Below are 20,572 nucleotides of genomic sequence, written 5' to 3'. Positions count from 1 at the left end.
ATGGATGTGAGAGTTGGACTGTGAAGAAAACTGAGCGCCGAAAAATTGATGCTTTTGAACTGTGGTGTTGGAGAAGACTCTTGAGAGTTCCTTGGACTGCAAGGAGATCCAACCAGTCCATCCTGAAGGAGATCAGTCCTGGGTTGTTCATTGGAAGGACTGATGCTGAGGCTGAAACTCCAATACTTTGGCCACCTCATGCGAAGAGTTGACTCATTGGAAAAGACCCTGATGCTGGGAGGGATTGGGGGCAGGAGGAGAAGGGGACAACAGAGGATGAGATGGCTGGATGGCATCACCGACTCGACGGACATGAGTTTGAATAAACTCCGGGAGTTGGTGATGGACAGGGAGGCCTGGCATGCTGCGATTCATGGGGTCGCAAAGAGTCGGACACAACTGAGCGACTGAACTGAACTGAACTGATGATCATTATCTTGAACTCTATCAGGTAGATTGCTTATCTTCATTTCACTTAGTTATTCTGGGATTTTATCTTGTTCCTTGTTTGCAACACACTCCTCAGTCACCTCATTTTGCCTAATTCACTGTTTTTATTTCTATATATTTGGTAGATTGGGCTTCTCTGATAGCTCAGTTGGTAAAGAATCCGCCTGCAATGTAGGAGACTCTGTTTCAGGATTCCTGGGTTGGAAAGATCTCCTGGAGAAGGGATAGGCTACCCACTCCAGTGTTCTTGGGCTTCCCTTGTAGCTCAGCTAGTAAAGAATCCGCCTGCCATGAGGGAGACCTGGATTCTATCCCTGAGTTGGGAAGATCCCCTGGAGAAGGGAAAGGCTACCCATTCCAGTATTCTGGCCTGGGGAATTCATGGACTGTAAAGTCCATGGGGTCACAAAGAGTTAGACACGACTGTATGACTTTCACTACAGGCTTCCTTTAAGAACCGCCTTCCTCTCTGGAATATTTGCCTAATCCTATGACTCAGCAATTACATTTCTAGGTATACACTCACAAAAATGTGTGCATGTGTGTATTTTCAAAGGACAAGAATTTTGATAGTAACAGAGTAACATTATTCAAAATAGCCCTAAACTGTAAATGACTGAAATGTCCACCAATCATAGAATGAATAAACCAATTATAGTTTATTTATACAATATAATACCACACAACAAAGAAAATAATAAACTATTGCTAAATACATGTGGATTCATATCAAAAAAACACAATATTGATCAAAGAAGCCATCCCCCCTCCCCAAAACACACGTGATTTCATTTAAATCGTATTTGAAAACAAGGAAAACTAATCTATGGTGACAGAAGTAAGAACAGAAGATACATTTAGGGAGAAGGGAAGCGTACTGATTGTCAGGGGACATGATGGGGCTTTTACGTTAGGGTAATATTCTATTTCTGGACCTGGGTAGTGATTACACAAGTGTGTGCACTTTGTGATATGAACTATTGAACTATACCCTGGAATTTGTGTGTGTGTGTTTTGCTTGTAAATTGTACTTCAGTAAAAGATGTCTATTAAAATAAAAGAATGATTAAGTCTAGGAGAGGGAATTCTGAGAAAAAAGTCATTTTAGTAGTATAGTAGTATAATTATAGCATATAATTATGGATGAAGTTTTAACAATTTTGCTTTCATTTGGTTGTTACAGTAAACAAAATTTGGGTGGGAGGAAAAAGTAATTTAGTATTTGTTCAAATACATATATAAACTGGAGATGGAGGCCTTTGAGTTCTTTATGAGGACAATATAAATTCAATCAGAAAAAAATTTAAAGTTGGTATTACCATACTCTCAAAGAGAGTCTTGCTCAAAGAGCTGTGAACTTCTAATTGTGAACAATTGCTAGGCACAGTCACAAAAACAAAAGAAAAGTATGTATTTGAATGAGATAATGAACTATAATGGAATGAAATGTTGAGAAAAAACTACCAATAATAACTTTGGCCTTGAAAGAATTACCCTTTCTGACAGTATTTAATCACCAAAGGTCAACAACTTAGTAGACATTCTGAGTTCTCACAGTAAAACCATTTCATCTGTATATAAAAGCTTATTTTTAAAAAGTCTTTATTAAATTTGTTACAATATTCCTTTATGTTTTGGTTTTTTGGCCCTGAGGCATGTGGAATCTCAGTTCCCCAACCAGGGATCAAACTGGCACCTCCTGCATTGGAAGGTGAAGTCCTGACCACTGGACCACTAGAGAAGGCCCAATAAAAGCTTATTTATCTCTTTATTCTCTACAGTAGGATGCATTCAATATCTGGTTGGCAGAATAATAAAATTTTTGAGATGTGAAATTTTCTGTTCCTTTGACGGGAAAGATTTTGGGTAGGGGAGGGGCTCAACTTTGCTCCTAACTTTTGGAAACATTTCTTTCAAAAATTATCTTTATATTAAGAAAATTCTAGTTTAAATCTTGTGGGTTATGATATGTGTTCATTTTTTGCCCTCTCCCTTTTAAAACTAGTATCACAATGTAAAGATGGCTTAAACTGGGTATGTGGAGTTGGATGAGAAGAATGGGCTTTACCTCATAGAAGAGGAATCTTGTCTTCACTTGAGCCTGGCCACAGTGATATCTTATCTAGTTATGCTTGGACTTGTACCAAGGACCAAGAAAGGATCTATAGACCTAACACCAAGAATCATATGTAGTAGTTAGTGTAACTTTGAAGAGGAATATTGTAATTCTCTTCTGCTGTTGTTGTTGTTCAGTCGCTGAGTTGTGTCCAACTCTTTGTGACCCCATGGAAGGCAGCATGCCAGGCTTCCCTGTCCTTCATTATCTTCTGAAATTTGCTGAAATTCATGTTGATTGAGTTGGTAATGCCATCCAACCATCTCATCTGCTGTCATCCCTTTCTCCTTTTGCCTTCAATCTTTCCCATCATCAGGCTCTTTTCCAATGTATCATATTAATTCTCACCTGATTAGAAATCCCCATTTGATAACCTCAAAACCTTGGAAGTTTGAGAAAGCTTTCCTTTACCCTTTTCTCATCCATGATCTTTAAACAACAGAAAAGAAAATAGCATTGGGCAGTCATCCAGGAAGTGCAGGCTCTCTATTCTCTTGTATCCTTAGTTTCCTCAATCCTATGTATGCTATGTGCTAAGTCACTTCAGTCATGTCTGACTCTTCGGGACCCTATGGACCGTAGCCGGCCAGGCTCCCCTATCCTCAGCCCTAGACAATTACTATTCCTTGCTTCAGAATTATTACACTTTGGAAAGTATAAAACAGAATGTAAATATAGACTAACACCATTATATTATTAGTTGTAACTGTTATCTTTAAGTTGCATTCTAAATATAAAAGATAAAGCTTGGGACTTCCCTGGTGGTCCAGGGGCAAAATACTCCACACTCCCAACGCAGAGGGCCTGGGTTTGACCCCGTTTCCCAGGTGGCTCAGCAGTAAAGAATCTGCTGGCCAATGCAGGAGACACAGGAGACCCAGGTTGCATCCCATGTCAGGAAGATCCCCTGGAGGAGGAAATGGCAACCCACTCCAGTATTCTTGCCTGGAAAATCCCATGGACAGAGGAGCCTGGAGGGCTACAGTCCATGGAGTTGCAAAGAGTTGGACATGACTGAGTCATTAACCAAGCGTACAGGAAACGAGATACCCACATGCCTCAACTAAGACTCGGTGCCAAATAAATAAATAAAATATTTTTGAAAAAGAGAGAGTAATGTCTAGACTTGAAAAGAATATAGGGAAATGAAATCAGAAAGACTAAGAGATGGAAAAATAAACACACTGGTAATTATAAAGGATAAAAAAAGGGCCAAGTTGCAATCTGCAAAGGTCAATACAAACTTTTAAAATTATTTTTCTAATTATATATATCACATAGTTTCAGTCTTGATGTAATGGGCATCTGGGTTTTTTTTCTGCCTTGTAACCTGCCCTCTTCTGGCAACAGCAACCTCTTTGCTTGGAGAACTGCTTTTCCTAAACTCCAAGGTTTTCACATCACTCTCTTCACCTTGCTAGGGGTGGGTATGCTCAGGCATCTGCAGTGACCTGAGTCAGGGGAATCAGCATCCTTCCTTGAAACTAATTACACAGATCCTGATGGGGGAAATCTCTGTTCTCTGAAGATCTAAGTGGAATTAAAAATTTTTTTTTGGAGCTCTTTCCTCTGTATAATAAACGACTACCTTCCCTCATCCTACCATTCTCACAGTATAGAGGCACTGGTGATCATCTCTGGAGGGATCTGAAACCATTTCCCCCACATTGTCACATTTTTCTTCTAAACACCACAATTGTTTACCAGAGATAATGAAGTTTCCAAGCAGCTAAGAACATGAATTAAGGACTCAGAAATTCTTTGAAAAAACAGGCCAGCATGAAGTAAAAGAAAATCTCAAACATCTCACTTAAAAAAAATACCAAGTTTATTTAGTCAGCAGTGGCATCTCCAGGTACTTAAAATACTTGATTTGTTATCATCAACGATCTAGTCAGCATTTAAATTTCTCAAATTGTCCTAAAATTTTTTTCTTTTAATCATTGGTTTGTTTGAATCAGGATTCAAACAATGGAGCAAAAAAAAAAATTTTTTTTTATCATTAAGCACACTGGCTGGTTACATTTTTATCTCTCTTCAAAACAGATACATCCTTGTCACACTCTCATGATGAGCAACAGAATTCAGAAATCAATTCAAAGTCTCTTTATGTGCTTTACAAATACCAGATGAGGTTCTGGTAATGAAAATGTGGGGTAGATAAGCATAAGTAATAGCTTTAGTTACCATTGGACATTAGAACCCCAAAGGAAGCAGTGACAAGAAAACATTTATGTTGATTTTGGGTTCTCCATTTCTTCAACTATTTTGACTTGGCAGTAAACAAAAGGAGATCCACTGTTTGGTTTGCCAATGTCTAATAAAATACTGAAAATTTATAAGGCAAATGTATTAATATATGTATTAAATATAGTTATTAAAATTATCTGTAGCTTTATTTACAAACTGACATGCTTATCTTTGTCTTTTATGTCCTTGTTTGTTCTCAAGATCAAGGACTGAGAGAGAATATCACCCCTTCTAGGTATAAATGAATATATTTTGCTTCTGACTCAAACATGAAAGGATGAAAAAACATTGTTACCCACAGTTCCACAACCTTCTTCAACCAAAGAGCAGATGCCAAGGGATGAGGAGTTACAGGCTTCTGAGTCATGCCTAATCTCCACCCACCTCATCAAATAAATTAACAATATAAGTGATCCATGTATCTGCGAAGCAAGCTCACCATTCTGACAAGTCCCCTAACCCACTCCCCTCCCCAAAACCATCACTCTTAAGGTCCTCCTAGAGTTAACGCTGACCCCTACCATAGTAACCTAACGGACACATTTCATCATTTCGTATCCCCACCATCTCTCTCTTAACGGGACTTCTGGGTACAAAACTAGATATTCTCCGCTCCCGTCCCCGCCCCAGTGCATTTATTACTGTTAAGATCTTGTAAAGTTTTTTTAAAAAAAATCTGTCTCAGGAGCACCCACTTTGCTCCCGCACGCCAAAGCGATCCATCCACGTTTACAGCGCCCTCCCTCTGCTCCTGTGTGCGTCGTATCAGCACCGAGTAGGTGCCCAGGTTCTGATCTCGGGCTAAACCTCATGATCTTCTGGCTGAGCTTCTGTGAACTGAGTCATTCTGGCAAGGAGAATATTCCGTGACTCAGCAGGCCCGAAAAGGAGGATGTCAAATCCCAGATCCTTTCGAGTCTTTTAAAGGCAAGCTGGGGAACATAAACAACACAGTGGAAGAATTTCGCAGTGGGTCTGCTGCATACCCAGGGGAAAAAAATGCCATTCCATTCCCAGCCTTCTCACTTCCTTCCTCGCCCCTGTTAAAAACCACGGGTTACGCTTTAATTTTGAGGCAGGAAATCACTTCAGAAAACTCATTCTGATGCTGCGATCCGGCTCTTTAATCTCCGGGGACCGTGTCAGCCCCCTGACACCCCGGGAACTCTGCTCGGAAAGCCCTGGGGCCGGCCGCGAGCAGCACGGGCCATTCCCGGGGTGGCCCCGCGGCAAGGGGGCTGGGGGGGAGGGCGGACACCCCACCTCCCTCCGCAATGTCGGGTCCTAAGGTCCCCGCCCCGGGGCGCGGCCCGCGGGACACCAGGACGGACACCTGGCGTGGCTGGGACACGAGTTACCGCGGCCCAGACCGCGCGGGGCCAAAGGGCCAACTCCGAGCGTCCCCGCCCCTCCGGCGTCGCCCCTATAAGACCCCTCCGTTGCCCCCGCCCCCAACCCCGAGTCTTCCTGGGGACTCGGCGCCAGGGGACCTTGCTGTCCATTTCCCGGCTGGGCGCCGGCTCTCCAGGAGCTCCGCGGCCCTCCCGGCATGCACCGCCCCGCCGCCCCGCCTTCCCCGCCGCCCCGCCCCCTCTCCCGACCCCGCCCACTCCTCGCGCCCCTCCAGGCCCCGCCCCCGCCGACCGCGCGCCGCGGGCTCGAGCGTGAGGTGCTGCCGCGAGTCTCCGGGGCCGACGCGCAGTCCACGGCGCGCGCGGAGGGCCGGGGAGCGGCTGAGAGGACGCCGGGGTTGGGCTTCCTTCTCGGCCAGACCCCACCCGACCGTGCCGACCCCACCCCCCAGCTCCTTCCTCCCCGGGGGCGCGCGCGCCGGCGCGGGCACGCGCTCGGAAGTCGGGGGTCGGCGGCGAGTTGCGGGCTGTGTCCCGGGTGGGAGAGAGGTGCGCGCGGAGCAGCGCTCAGCCAGCCGCGCGGTTCTCGCCCGGGGCGCCCACCCGCCCGTTTCTCCGGTGGCACAGCCGCCGCCACCGCGCGTCCGGAGAGCCTGGTCACTGGGCCCCGGGGCTGAACCCTCGCGGAGCGGCCTCCGAGGGACGCCCCCGGGCGAGAGGAACGCACCCACGCCCTGGCCTTTGCCGTGGCCCAGCGCGGGGGCGGCGGGATGAGGGGCAGCGACCGGGCCGCGGCGGCGCTGCGGCCGCGGGGCCGCGTCTGGCCGGTGTTGGTCGTGCTGGCGGCCGCCGCGGCCGGCTGCGCCCGGGCAGCCATGGACGAGTGCACGGACGAGGGCGGGCGGCCGCAGCGCTGCATGCCCGAGTTCGTTAACGCCGCCTTCAACGTGACCGTGGTGGCCACCAACACGTGCGGGACTCCGCCCGAGGAGTACTGCGTGCAGACCGGAGTGACCGGGGTCACCAAGTCCTGTCACCTGTGCGACGCCGGGCAGCCCCACCTGCAGCACGGGGCAGCCTTCCTGACCGACTACAACAACCAGGCCGACACCACCTGGTGGCAGAGCCAGACCATGCTGGCCGGGGTGCAGTACCCCAACTCCATCAACCTCACGCTGCACCTGGGTAAGCAGTGACAGCCCCGTGTGCCCTGCTGCTGCTTTGCCCGCAGCCCGGCTCCCGGGCCACCTTCACCCCCTGGTCTAGCCTGGACAGGGGCCCGAACAGCCGCCTGCGGGCTCCCTGCTCCCCAGCCTGGGCCACACAGAAATTCCCTTCTCCAACTTCTATGCTTGATTTAACACCTAACTTCCCGCGAGCCAAGATGCTCTTCCCGCCAGCATCTCTCTGTCTGCTTTCCTCTTCTAACTTAGCCGGCTTTTCTTTCTTTAGATTATTCGCCATTTCGGCTTCTTTGGTCCCACTTTCCTGAAGCATGAATCAGAAACCCTCCTCGTCCCCCTCTCCTTGTCCACCTTAAGCACTTTTACCTTGTTTAAAAAGTTTCAAAAAAAAAAAAAAAATAAAAAGTTTCTCTCCAGGGTTGAGGGTGATTGCTGTTTGCTCTGCTGAATACGCTAGAGAGGAAAAGGTTAAGGGGATTTGAGGGGAGCAAATGTGTTTACTACCGCTGTTGCCTGCGTGTAATTAAAATAGAAGTTCACTTTTAAAGTTATTGTTCTTGAAAGTTGTTCATCTTTAATGAAGGGCCACAAAGCGATTTCACTGCTAATCTCCGTACGGAGAAAACAAAAGGAAGTATCTGCACCCGCTGCATTTGTTCGGTGAAGTTTGGTCCCTGAGTAAAAAGGCTCTCCTCACTGCCTTCCCTTTTGCTTTGATTCAAGGCAAGTGTAGAAGCATGTGTGAGAGACCTTTTAGAAATCAGGAAAGGGATGTATAGAAAACTTCATCGCTGGGTGGTAGACGAGGATGGACGTGTTTATCTCAAAGAATTGTATGAAAAATCATGTTTGATCTGCGTCAGTTTTTCTTCATCATTGGAATATACAAACAAGCTGAGTGATTCATTATTGTGTTTAACAGAGTAACATATGCATAAGAAACTGACATTTGACATGTAGAGCTTCAGCCTCAGTTAGGTTGAAAGCCATGATTTTACTGGTAGCTGGTAGTAATGAACTTCCAGAGAGAACAGGGTGCCAAGCCATTCTTCTGTCAAATCAGGATAGTTCTGTAAGGCTGGAAACATGATTGGGGGAATCTTTGAAAGGAACTATTTGGTGGGCACATGGTTCTTTTGGTTGTGGTTTTGTATTTTTCTTTCCTCTGCTGTCTGGTACATTAAGTTTTATGTAAGTGTCAAGATTCCAGAGAAAGTACTTGAAAAGTGAAGTTAACTTACTGTGTGTGGAGTAAGTTTTAGAAAAGCAGTATTTAGCGCTTTTGTAGTAAATATTTTATTTGTAGACAAATCATTAGGAAGATGAAACTTTTCAAAAATACGTTTATAAACTGGAACTCTGAGGCACCCGTTTTTCAGAGATTGAAGAAGTAAACAGTTCAGTTTTTCGAAGGTATTGGAAACATACGGAGCTAAACCGTATGTTGGAACAGGTGCCCTTCTGAAGATTCTGCAAGAGACCAAGGGCCTTCCAAGATCTTGTGGGGATGCTCTTAGCTCTTTTCTCCTAAGTGTTATAGTTTTAAACTTGGCCAGAATTATTTTTGAAATTTTTATCCATTTATTTTTGTTTAAATTTTTGTTTTGTTAAAGTTTCTGTGTTGAATTTTGAATCTCCACGAAGTCTTATTTCATCTGTTTTGAAATATTAAACATTTCGAAGCAAAAGCATGGCCTCAGTGTCTCACATGCCTGAGATTCATTTGAAAACTTCTGCACAAAAATCTCTTATTTAGGTAAAGATAGGGCTGACAGTCTGGACCTTCTGAATTTTCTGCTGTGAGCATTGCATCTGTCGTTGTTGAGTCACTAAGTCATGTCCAACTCTTTGCAACCCCATGGACCATAGCCTGCTAGGTTCCTCTGTCCATGGGATTTCCCAGGCATGAATACTGGAGTGGGTTGCCATTTCCTTCTCCAGGGGATCATTCCGACCCAGGGATCAAACCCCAGTCTCCTGCGTTGACAGGCGGATTCTTTACCATTGAGCCACCTGGGAAGCCCTTGATCACTATGTAGTGAAAGGTTATTTCAGGTGATGGTGTAGGAAGGTAGATTACTCAGTGATTACTCCTCTGTTAGAAGGATAATGTGTTAGGTAAGACAGTATCTTGTCAAGTTAGGTTGCTACTCCTGGACGACGGAAACATGGACTTTGGGTCCTAGTGATTGAATGCTTGATAGACTTTTTTCTCTGAAAATGTTATATATGCTTCAACTTGTTTTGCTGAAAAGTTCTTCAGTTTTGGTAACATTTTTGCTAAATGAAGTTCATAAAACTGTAGATTTAAAACTTCTAAGTAAACAGTTACCTAAAAGTTTTCACACAAGTGCTGTAAAAACATTTTCTTTAAGCGCTTTAGGCGGACAGTTTCTAAAAAACTTGACAAGAACTTATTGTACTTGTTCTTGGAAGGGGAGGGAGATTTGTGTGTAGTGGGGTTAGATGTCTCAATCTCTTTCTCTCCCCTCTCTTTTTTTAATGACAAGGATATATGTATTCGTGCATGTTGTGATATCTAACTTATGGCAGATAGACAGGGTTTTATGTATTGGATATTCAATGTATTCACTCCCTAACTCCAGTTACTCCATGGGCTCTAGCTAACTAATTATTTCCCGTGAATTCAAGGACCATGACTGTTTGTGCATCTATTAAATCTCCCATCCAGTTCAGATTTCACATACCCTTAAACAAGTGATGCATATTGTGCTCTGCCCTTACAGAGCATGTGAAACTCTACGGGAGCAGTGTGAAAGAACTAGGTCTTGCCACTTTTCTAGCTTTCCTTTTAATGTTGAACTTTAAACACAGTAAACTTTAAAATAAGCAAAGTCAGTTCTCACTTAAGTAGTCACAAGAAATATACATACTTTGCCACTGATCCTAAGTCATTTTTTTTTTTTAACTGTAAAAGTGAAACATGACATAATGAATTAAAACAGTATAATGACTAGTGTGTACTTCATCTCCAGTTGCTAAGTTGCCCTGGAGACTGTTGCTCACAATTTCTTTTGTAACCTTCCAGAAACTTTTCATGCATACACACGTATGTATAAAATAACACGATCATTTTAACTGGTCCTTTTTTTCGGTGGTGAGGCATATTTTAATAGATGGCAGGTACAAATTACATGGTTGTACCATTATCATCACTTGTACGAAAGCCAGGAAAATCAGCACTGATTCTGAAAGCAGCCATGTCTTAAGCACCACATACAGTAATCCAGGGTGCAGGGTGTAATGTATCCTTAGATATAATGAGTTACAGTTGCTATGGGATTCAGAACCACATTTTCTGCCTGTTGTGAAGAGAAATCTCAGCAAGGCACCCTTTTCTAAAACGAAGTTTTTCTTAGTTTGCCTTCAACTTCTGGATCTTCTCTCCTGACTTGTACATGAATTATTCAACTACTTTTTCAAAGTTTAGCTTTTGCGTTTTACAAGTTATAATGAGTTTTATCCTTATCAGCAGAGTAGTTGATAGTAAGATTGTAACTGAGAACTTGCCTTTTATTAAACAACCTGTTTAATTAACTTGGTAGTCATTTGTAGGTGAGAACTTGGCAAACTGGGTCTTTTGGAGGAGGGTACCTTCCCTCTTTCTAAAAACAATTATATTAAGGAAAAGAGTGCTTATAAAACCAACTCAGTCAAAGTTTATGGAACTCCTAAAATTTACACCAAGACCAGATTGGTGTCCAAACTCGCTATAAGTTTCGGTAACAAACAGTGATTAAATGATGCTTTTAAGCTGTATCTAAGATACTCTTTTTTGGTGTCTAAATTAGAATAATCGCTATATAAGGAAGGATATTGCACTTTATTCTGTTTGGTCCCTTAGTGTATATTTAACAGGAAAAAAACGGCAATTTTTTTTCCCCAGGAAAATCTTTTTAAGGTAGGTTCTGACTCTGTCAGAACTCTGGTGACTTCACTGTGGTATTTGTGTACCCTGAGGGGACACTATTTTAGTTTGTCTCACAAAGGGCTGATTTACATTTTGCAGGTTTCGACTTGAGAAGTTAAGGAGCTCTTCTTTAATGGCCAGCAGTTGGTGAACACAGTTTTATAAAGTTGCTGTTGGCTGGTTTCCTATTCTACAATTCACTGCTTTTTCTCTAAATACCTTCTTCATGTTTCTAGAGTATTCAGAAAAACAGTTTACACATTAGGAGAAAATTCTGGAGCTGTAAGCTCCCTTCCACCCTTGATTTTGTCATTGACCACATTTGTGGGAGGGACAAAGCTTGACTATTTCAATTCTAAATCCTCTTAGGAAGTCAGATATCCCTTTTGCTATTCACTCCTTAGCCTTGTGCATACATTCTCACATTACTTCCAAATATTCTGCAAACATATTTTAAATACCTACTAAATACATGGTGCAGTACCTAACAGAAGGGTGTAGAAGATTGAAGGTCCATTCTTCAGAAGTTTATACTCGGTTAGATGGAATTTTGGCTTCTCTGATGACTCAGATGGTAAAGAATCTGCCTGCAATGCAGGAGACTCGGGTTCGATCCCTGGGTCAGGAAAATCCCTTGGAGAAGGGAATGGTAACCTACTCTAGTATTCTTGTCTGGAGAATTCCATGGACAGAGGAGCCTGACGGGCTGTAGTCCTTGGGGTCGCACAGAGTCAGACACGAGTAACAACTAGCACTTTCAATTACTTTCATTTGGAATTTTCATACCCAGATGTAATGCCATTACAGTACTAAATCAGGAGTGCCTTTGTAGTGTTTTAAAGCGGCCAGTCAATTACTGATTAGATTTTCATAACTCATTGAGGGAAGGCGAAGATGAGGAGCCTGAGGTTGTGATTTGCCAAAAATTACAGTGGAGGTAGGTTTTTGACTCAGTCTAACATAATAGCTCCTTCAGCTCTTAGCTCCTCTAACAGATCTCAGAAGAATGACTAGTTTATTTCAGGGCAACTTTAAAATACAAGTTCATGTATATACTGATTCAGAGATACCAAACTCGCTTGGTTTTCTTTCTCCTGCTTCTGTTCCTTTCCACTTATGTTTCTGAATTTCTTTTTACTTTCTTTCTTTCTTTTTTTTTTTTCATGTTACTTACTCTTCTGAATGAACTCTTAATCTCAAGGCTTTCATTACTATTGGCAAATCAGTGAATTCTAAATTCACATTTTCAGGACAGTTTCTTCTCCAGGTTGGACATAGTCAGTTTGGGATGTCCAGAGGTCATGTCCAAAACTAAATTCATCCCTTATTTTCTTATCCAGTTCAAAGCTGTATCTTAATGAAATGAAGATACAGCTAAATTACTGTTTAGCCCTGAGACTCTCATCCATTCTTTTGCCAAAGACTGTGCTTTATAGGCGCCAGTAAAGATTACTGTTTGGCCAGCGGATAGCATCCACTGCTGAAAGTCTCTGGGCAGCTCTAACTCCATCACTTTCTTTCCCATCCATCCTTACTGCAGTCTGATCAAGACTCCACTTTCACTTCCTGTATCCAGCCTTTATGTCTCTTGGATCCTTAACTTTATCTTGCTTTAATGTAGCTCCCCATGGAATTCTACCTTGATTACTGCAGCAGCTTGCTAACTGATTTGGTGGTCTTTCTGCCCCCAGTTTTGCTCTTTCTATTTGGGCAGCCGTTGCTTGGGACTGAGCACTGGTTCTCAGATGCAAACCTGTTGATGTTGTATCCTAGCTGAAAATGTCTGCAGTGGTTCCTCAAGTCTTTAAGATCAAGTCCAGACACCTTGTCATGCTGTGTTAGGTACTTTAGGATCTGGACCTTTTTAAACTTCTGGGCTTATCTTTTGTCATTTCATGTGCTCAGAGGGTTCCTTTTTGGTTTGGGACACTTCTCCCTGGTGTCACCACCTATAGGAACCCTTCCCCAGTTTGTTTCTCTTATCCCTTTCCATCCTACTTCCTGGCCTGGATTAGATCTTCCACTCACACCACCCTGCAGGTATCTACCACAGCGCTTATCACATGGCATTGTCTTGTTTCTTTACTTTTCTCCACTTCTAGCCCAGGACATTTTTCAAGGCTGGGTTGGAGATTTATATTTTTAGTTTTTAGTTAATTGCTTGCTATGCCTCAGCACCATACAGTTTCCTGGGTGTATAATGGTTCATTGGACATTGCCCTGACCTCCTGGAACTTGTGGCTTAGATGTGGAGTCTTAGGTCTCTCCTGGGTGTGGGCAAATTATAGCCCACATGCTAAATCCAGTCCTGGGCTGCCACCTACTTTTGTATGGGCCATGAGCTGAGAACAGTTTTTACATCTTTAATTGGCTGAAAAAATCAAAAGAAGAAAAATATTTTATGACACATGAAAATGATAAGAAATTCCAATTTTGGTATCTGTAAAACTCCTTTGAAACACGGTTAAGTTCATTTATTAACATATTGTCTCTGGCTGCTTTTGCACTACAATGGCAGAGTTGAGTGTGTCAGTATGTCCTGGCCCACAAAGCCCAAAATGTTTACTGTCTGACCCTCTGCAGCATGAGTTTGGTGACCTCTGCTTTAGACAGATATATTCAGTGTTATATAATAAGCTCTAAGGTAAAAGGTGCACACACAGTGAGCATTGATTTATTTCACCATTTGGAGGGGGACTGAAACAGTTTATATCTTCAGTGCTTATCTGTCTGTCTGGCATACTGAGCAACATGGTTCAATAGGTATATTGATAAACAAGTAAATAAACGAATGCCTGAACTATAAGAAGCCCCAAAACACTCCATATTAATTTGCATTCTTCTCAGTAACACTTGTGAACTTGAGTTTGTTATCAGTGCCATCTCTTCATTCTCTTGAGATATATGCTATGTTAATATGGTCTGTAGTGGTTTTATTTCTGTAGCTTTAAAGAAAAGTACTAAGTTAACTGGGTGTGGAACTGATATGGAATTGAAAGATCTGTGATTGTCCTTTTTGGGGGCAAAAATTAGACTTTTATATGATTTATAGTTAGCTGGATAAATTTTAGGAGTAAACTAGATGCTCAGATTTGACTCTCCCTTGTTTTTGTTTGTTTTGTTTTGTTTTGATTGTCACAACAATCTCCTTGTGATTGTTCATGAAATTTTAATGTTAATATTGTGTATTTTGTCTTTAGAAATGGACATAAATTTTATTTTAAAATATGTGTTCACATGTCTATTGTTGAAATAATTATTAAGCAGTTGTGGGGAAGGGTTGCAGTGAAATACCTTATTTGCTTATTGTGCGTGGCATTTTTAGTTTCTTTAACTCATTGGGGTGCAGTTGGAATACAGGCATACTGAGGCATGCCTTCTCTGGATAGTGAAGAACCACATTAAAGTGGTTAGACAGATGAATAATAACCACTTATTGTCTAGAGTTAACAGGCAGCAAAACCAACAGATGCTTCTTTCCTTGGTTCTTGTTTCCGGCTGTATGTAACTGACAGCTTTGCTGCTGTTCTGTTTGAGTTTTAGGGGAAAGTGTCAAAGTTTAGAGCAGAGCTGTTTGTTTATTTTTACTGTCCAACATTCTGGAGGAGATTGTTAAAAATAAGAGATTATGAATCTGTCCCTTATTTTTTTTATTATTTTTCTTGTCACTTATTTTAAACTGTCATTTCAAAGGGTAAAATTTCAAGATGACTGTGTGCTAGTTCTGTTCCTTTGCCTACATTTCTTGCTCTAAGATTTGTAAGAGGGCCTTGCTAAGATTTGCAAACCTCTCCTTTCTTATAAAATGATAAAGTTAGATGTTGCTCATTCAAGCCTAAAATGGACAGCTTGCTAAAAGGGGTTAGCAGAAAACTCATTTATAGAAATGTTGCTGAGGTTTTAGAGTTTTGTGCCAGACTGTGGTGACACTAATTAAGTACATCTGCCTTTCTTTCCATGGTCTCTTCCAGGGGGGCCAGCCTAAAATAACTGGGTCCAGTCAGCCTGGTGCCCTATGCAGCTACATATTCATGAATAAAATAAAGCAGACTTATCTCTTTCTTAGACAGTGGTGCTCTCAGATCTCTTGTGGCAAGGCTGGGAGATGAGTTAGGGGATTTACATCATTTCTTTTAGAACTTAGGAGCTGTATATTCCCTCAGCTCCCTGCTTTTACTCTTTGTTTCCAGCTTCATGGCTGCTTCCTATTACATTGCAGTCAACATTGGATTTTTGCTGTATCATCTTTTTTTGATTTCTGTTATTTTATCTTCTTTCTGTTTTGCAAGTTTTTGAAAGTAAAAATTCAGAATCAGCCCCCTTCACTTTAAAAAAAAATTTTTTTTGAAGTAAAAAATGCAAGTGGTCCTGTGTAGAGTTAGGGACTCAATGAATTTTGTTCGTGCTGATAAATCACAGTGTACATGAAGAATGATTGCCCATAGCAGTGACTGTAGAGATGCCTTCAGTGTTTTCAGAGACATGGCCAATGATCAGGTTTTCTTTTTCTCCATTATATTTCTCACTTTACATTCTGTATCTTGAGTTGCATGGAGATTACATAGGTGTATACATATATATAGATTCAGAGTCATACATTTAATATTTGTGCACTTCATTGTATGTGAATTATTCAAGTTAGAAAAAAGAATTAAGAAACATTTCAGTCTTTTAAAATACAAAAATTATATAGGTGATTTTTTTAGTTTGAGGTGTGATTTTGGTTTAAAATAGGAGAGCACAGAATCTGAGACTTAATCTGAACTCTGTTTCTCTTGCTGTCTTTCTGTGCCACCAGCAGCTGCTGGCATTAATAGGCATTAAGAAATGTTTTTTTGAATGAAAGGATGAACAGGCTAACCAGCTGATCTTCATTGAGGTGTCGGCTGATTTTAACTGACATACCCACAGAGTAGGTTCAGAAGAGCATTCAGGTGAGCTTCACAGTGAGTCTCAGGAAGTGGGGTGCGGGCAGGTGTGCAGGGTGAGCAGTTCTCTTTGCTCTTCTCATCAGTACCTTTAACCAAGTAAGGGTTTGGTTAGTTACCCCTATGGATAGTAATAAAAGATGACTGGTGACTGCTCTGAGGCAGGACAGGTTGAGTTTAGGTTGGAATTCAGATCTGCTGTGGATAGATTATGCTCTTGCCATCGTGCTGTGTTAGAACAAGCCTGGTAAGTGGTGGAGAGCCGAAGAGGACCTTTTAACTGGGCAGTGAGATGAAAGGCCACTGAACGGGAGTCCTGAGCCTGGCTTCTCTGACAGATCTCTGCTTGAGCTCTGGGTTTGGGTTGTTTCTTTAAAAAGGATCTCTGCACTTAGTTGTGAAGAACAGAGGATTGTTAGCAATGGAAAAATACTAGGTTTTGGGTGCTTATACTAGCCTTATATTTAGCTGTTAACACTTCTAGGAATTTCTAAGGAATTTATTGAATTTCAGAATGAGATCCTGTGTTTTGTCAGTGTCTACTGATAGGAAGAGTGTACCACATACCCCGTTTCCTGAAGGGTGGTCGGGGAAGGCTACCTTATCTCCTTTCTACCTTATCCATGACTCCTTTCTGGTTGTTGAGAATGGCTGAGTTGGTTCAGTTGCTTACTTTATCTGACATCTTTAAAGATAAGTCTGTCAGGGCCATCTCCAGTTTCTATTTCATTTCCTCTGCTTCAAGTCAACTCTCTGATATTGTGGCTTTTTTGTTATTCATGTTTGCTAACTGAGTAGATCTAACCACCTTTTATTGATTGATAAATAACTGCTGTGGTCCTGGGAGATTTCTCTGTCACTATTTCCTTTTTCAAGCTCAAAAGTGGCTCCCTTCACCTTGATTGCTGTAACTGTTAGTTTATAGATCTACAACTCTGTCTATGTAATCTGTCTTATCTGTGTATCTATCTGTCATTCTGTGTTTATCTCTTAGGTTCCCTAGAGCACTCCTGAGCTAAGGTTCAATCAGGGAATTCCTAGATTCCTTAAAATTAATTTTTTTTTGCTTTCTCTCTGAAGGAGGAGGTTATATTTCCCACTTGGATTTTGGATTTTGTATTCCTCCCACACAACATACTACCTCCGCTTCTACTAAGATGAAGTATTACTTAATCACAGTCCTGCTTTCTCTGCTTTCTTTATAGACCTACTTTGTACACATTGCATTTCTGTGACACAGGCATTACATTGAGTGACTGATGATTTTTAAATTCACATTTCTTATGAAAAGGATGGCACTTACTGCTGCATTCTAGTCTGTGTATTGGGCTTAAAATGCCCCCACCCCTTTTGCCACTTGGGAAAATACAAGGGCATAAGCGGGTTTTTCCATCAGCTGTCTTCAAAGAGAATAAAAGGATGTTAAGTATTTCGAAGAGAAGAGCTTCACAGTGTTTGAAAAGGGGGTCATGACAGCTTGTTGAAAATGAGTTGAACAGCTTCTATTGCACTTTCTGTTCATTGGCAGGGACTGGGAAGTGATGTTTTCCTGCTCTGGCAACAAAGATCCTGGTTAGAGGCAGGAATGGTTTGCCCAGATGTTCTCAAAATCTGAGGTCATCTTATTATCACCGACTACTGAGGACTAAGTTTTAGTAGCTTGGCAATGTGAAATGATTAGATCTAGAAATGGATTTTGTTTTCTGACTCTGTCCTGAACAACTTCAGTTTTCTGGAATGTTGGCATCTCTGGACTTTTAAATATGTGGCTAACTGGAATAATTTTGGAGTTGAAGAGAGACTTAGGAAAGTTTAAGCTGTTAAAAAATGTGTTTTACGGATGGGTCCTTGCTTAATTTGGTTAATTAACTTCTTCTTACCAAAGAAGTTAGGGTATAGTTGCCTTGGTTTAGCAGTTTATCTGTGCTTTGGCATTGCTGTTCATCCCCTAGTGGTTCCTGCTTCTTATGGACCTTGTTCTCACAGGACCATGACTTCTGTTGTTTTGGTACCACTGTTTTTAGATTATTCTTATTATTTAAATGCCAGATCCTGATCTGGTAATGATGGGCATCCTGAAATATTCATTGAAGTTGTGTTCTTTTTTTGGAGGTGAGAAGAAACATGAGGCTAAAAGGTGAACATTGTTGGGGGGAGAGACAGCTGAAACCAAAAGAGCAATTGTATACTTTAATTGCTTTGGTCATGTGGTTGCCCCTTCATGGTAAAAGGGTCATGTTCTGTGGGCTTGAGCATCTAGGATTAATTTTCAAAGTGGCTCTGTGCATGGTTGTGAATTTCTAGTGAGTATTTTAGATAAGTCATGGGATAGAAAGTCTGTTGAATACCAGATTCTTACAACTCTGCTACAGAATATGAAAGTTTGTGGACCCATCTGTAATGCAGCTGTAATAAAATTTGTTTACTTTACCAGGATCGCTTCAGAGGCTCACGCTGGTTTGTTTACTGCCGTTTTCAGCGTTTTTGTTGCTTTTGCCAAGAAATAAGTTAGCATCAGTTCCTGGTGCAATTGGGCTCATTCAGTTTTGTGGCCATCCTGATAAAGCTTGGTTTTATCTTAGGCCCACTTTAAAGTTCTTGTATCCTGGCAGAAGACATGGATGGTAAATCTAGTGTACCCGAAGAGAGACTGTGCAAATTAACAAAGCTTTCCAGATGTTTGGAGAACGTAGGCTTGTTTTCTGTGCTGTTTTTCTGTGTTCTTCTGTGTGTATCTATGCTTTCCTGTTTTTTTGTTTTTCTTTTTTTTAGATAGGAAAACCCCTTGGGGAAGAGGGATGTGTTCTTTGGAATGGGGAACAAAACAAGTATTACATTTTTTGTGAAATCTTTAAGTTGGATTTGCCATTTCTCTGAGAGAAAGGCGAGGCAGCTTTGTTCCCAAAAGGGAGACTGCTAGGAAGGCTGGTGTTGGGGTGCGACTCTGTGGAAGTAACTAAAAGGACTTCTTCACATCCCTAGTGATTTTCAGTTATGAAGTGGGCCACTAATGCTCTGAATCAGCAGCCTTTTAACCACGCCTGACTAAATAGACCTTGTTTTTGAAATTCACAGCAGTGTCTAGATCCCTGCTGTCTTTTTGTCCATCCTGCTAACACACAGCTGTTTTTGTTCATACATCATCTTATGTTCAACTGCCTGGGGACTTCCTCAGGTCCCTTTTATGGTGAATAATGGACACATGGGAGTTCGGACACCCAAGTGTGTGATTATTCAAACAGGAAGTCTCCAGGAAACACAGTAACCTTGTCAGAGGAACAGAGGGTGGTATGGGAAAGGCCATTGATGATTTTAGGCTTAAAACATCTGCAGGGAAAAATCTGACAACTTCTGAGATAAGGACATTGTGCAGCTTATAAAAGGGGTGGTTTATTTGGAACTTGTTTCATTTTTTCCGCCAGACATTTGGAGTAGTCAGTCTCCATAATCTGTAACATAGAAATGGAGGTAAAAGAGAAGCAGTGTGGCATCAGTGGCGTTAAAAACAGAAGGAAGAACTTCCCTGGTGGTCCACTGGTTAAGGATCCACCTGCCAATGCAGGGGATACAAGTTCGATCCTGTGTCTGGTCTGGAAAGTTTCCACATGCCGCAGGGCCACGAAGCCTGCGTGCTGTAACTGCTGAAGCCCACCCGCCTGCTCACCCTAGAGCCTGTGTTCTGCAACAAGAGAAGCCACTGCAATGAGAAGCCTGCGTCCTTCAACTCGAGAGTCACCCCCGCTTGCTGCAGCTAGAGAAAGCCTGCACACAGCAATGAAGACCCAGTGTGGCCAAAAATAAATAAATTTAAAAAGAACAAAACAGGAAGGAAACTCTGTGGGTCTTGGAAAGAAGGTGCAACAACTCATCTTTCCTGGAGGTAACAGTGAGGCCGTGCACACGAACAGGCAGATGACTGGGACTTGACAGGGACTGAGGGACCTGATGGGATTGGATCGGATTAAAAGAAGATTCTTTTACAGAGCCTATGATTATTGTGCACAGAAAGAATATGAGATATAGAAAGATGTGGATTATGCATAAAAACTGTGTGGTCTAATGGGAGAGCAAACATGTGTTTATCAATGAACACATTGAGACAAAGTATAAAGCACTATAAGAGAAAGATGAGAAATTCCACATGACTGCAAAGAACTGATTGTAGCTGATGAAATGATTCCCAGACCACTTATCTGGTGACCTTTCAGAGTCCTCCCAGCTTTGAGATTCTTTGATTACATGATGGAGGGCTTGTTAGAACTAGTCAAATACATTCTGATTTTAGATTTAAAAGTGAAAATTAAATCTGGATGTTAAAGAGGTGGGTAGCTCTGCATTGACAGCAGTTTGTATTAAACAAG

The 20,572-nt window shown here is 42.0% G+C and overlaps 1 protein-coding gene across 1 annotated transcript in view; it reads left to right on the top strand.

The window, feature by feature from the left end:
* The first annotated feature begins 6,716 nt into the window (after positions 1-6,716).
* LAMC1 (laminin subunit gamma 1) overlaps positions 6,717-20,572 on the top strand; it is a 119,229-nt gene continuing 105,373 nt past the window's right edge. Inside the window, exon 1 of the mRNA XM_043486180.1 lies at positions 6,717-7,353. Coding sequence (XP_043342115.1) covers positions 6,939-7,353 — 415 coding nt within the window. The 5' untranslated portion in view covers positions 6,717-6,938. The remainder of the gene's footprint in view (positions 7,354-20,572) is intronic.

The sequence above is a fragment of the Cervus canadensis genome, chromosome 13 (genome assembly GCF_019320065.1).
Source record: "Cervus canadensis isolate Bull #8, Minnesota chromosome 13, ASM1932006v1, whole genome shotgun sequence".
NCBI lineage: Eukaryota > Metazoa > Chordata > Mammalia > Artiodactyla > Cervidae > Cervus > Cervus canadensis.
This window is presented reverse-complemented; position numbering and strand designations above follow the sequence as displayed.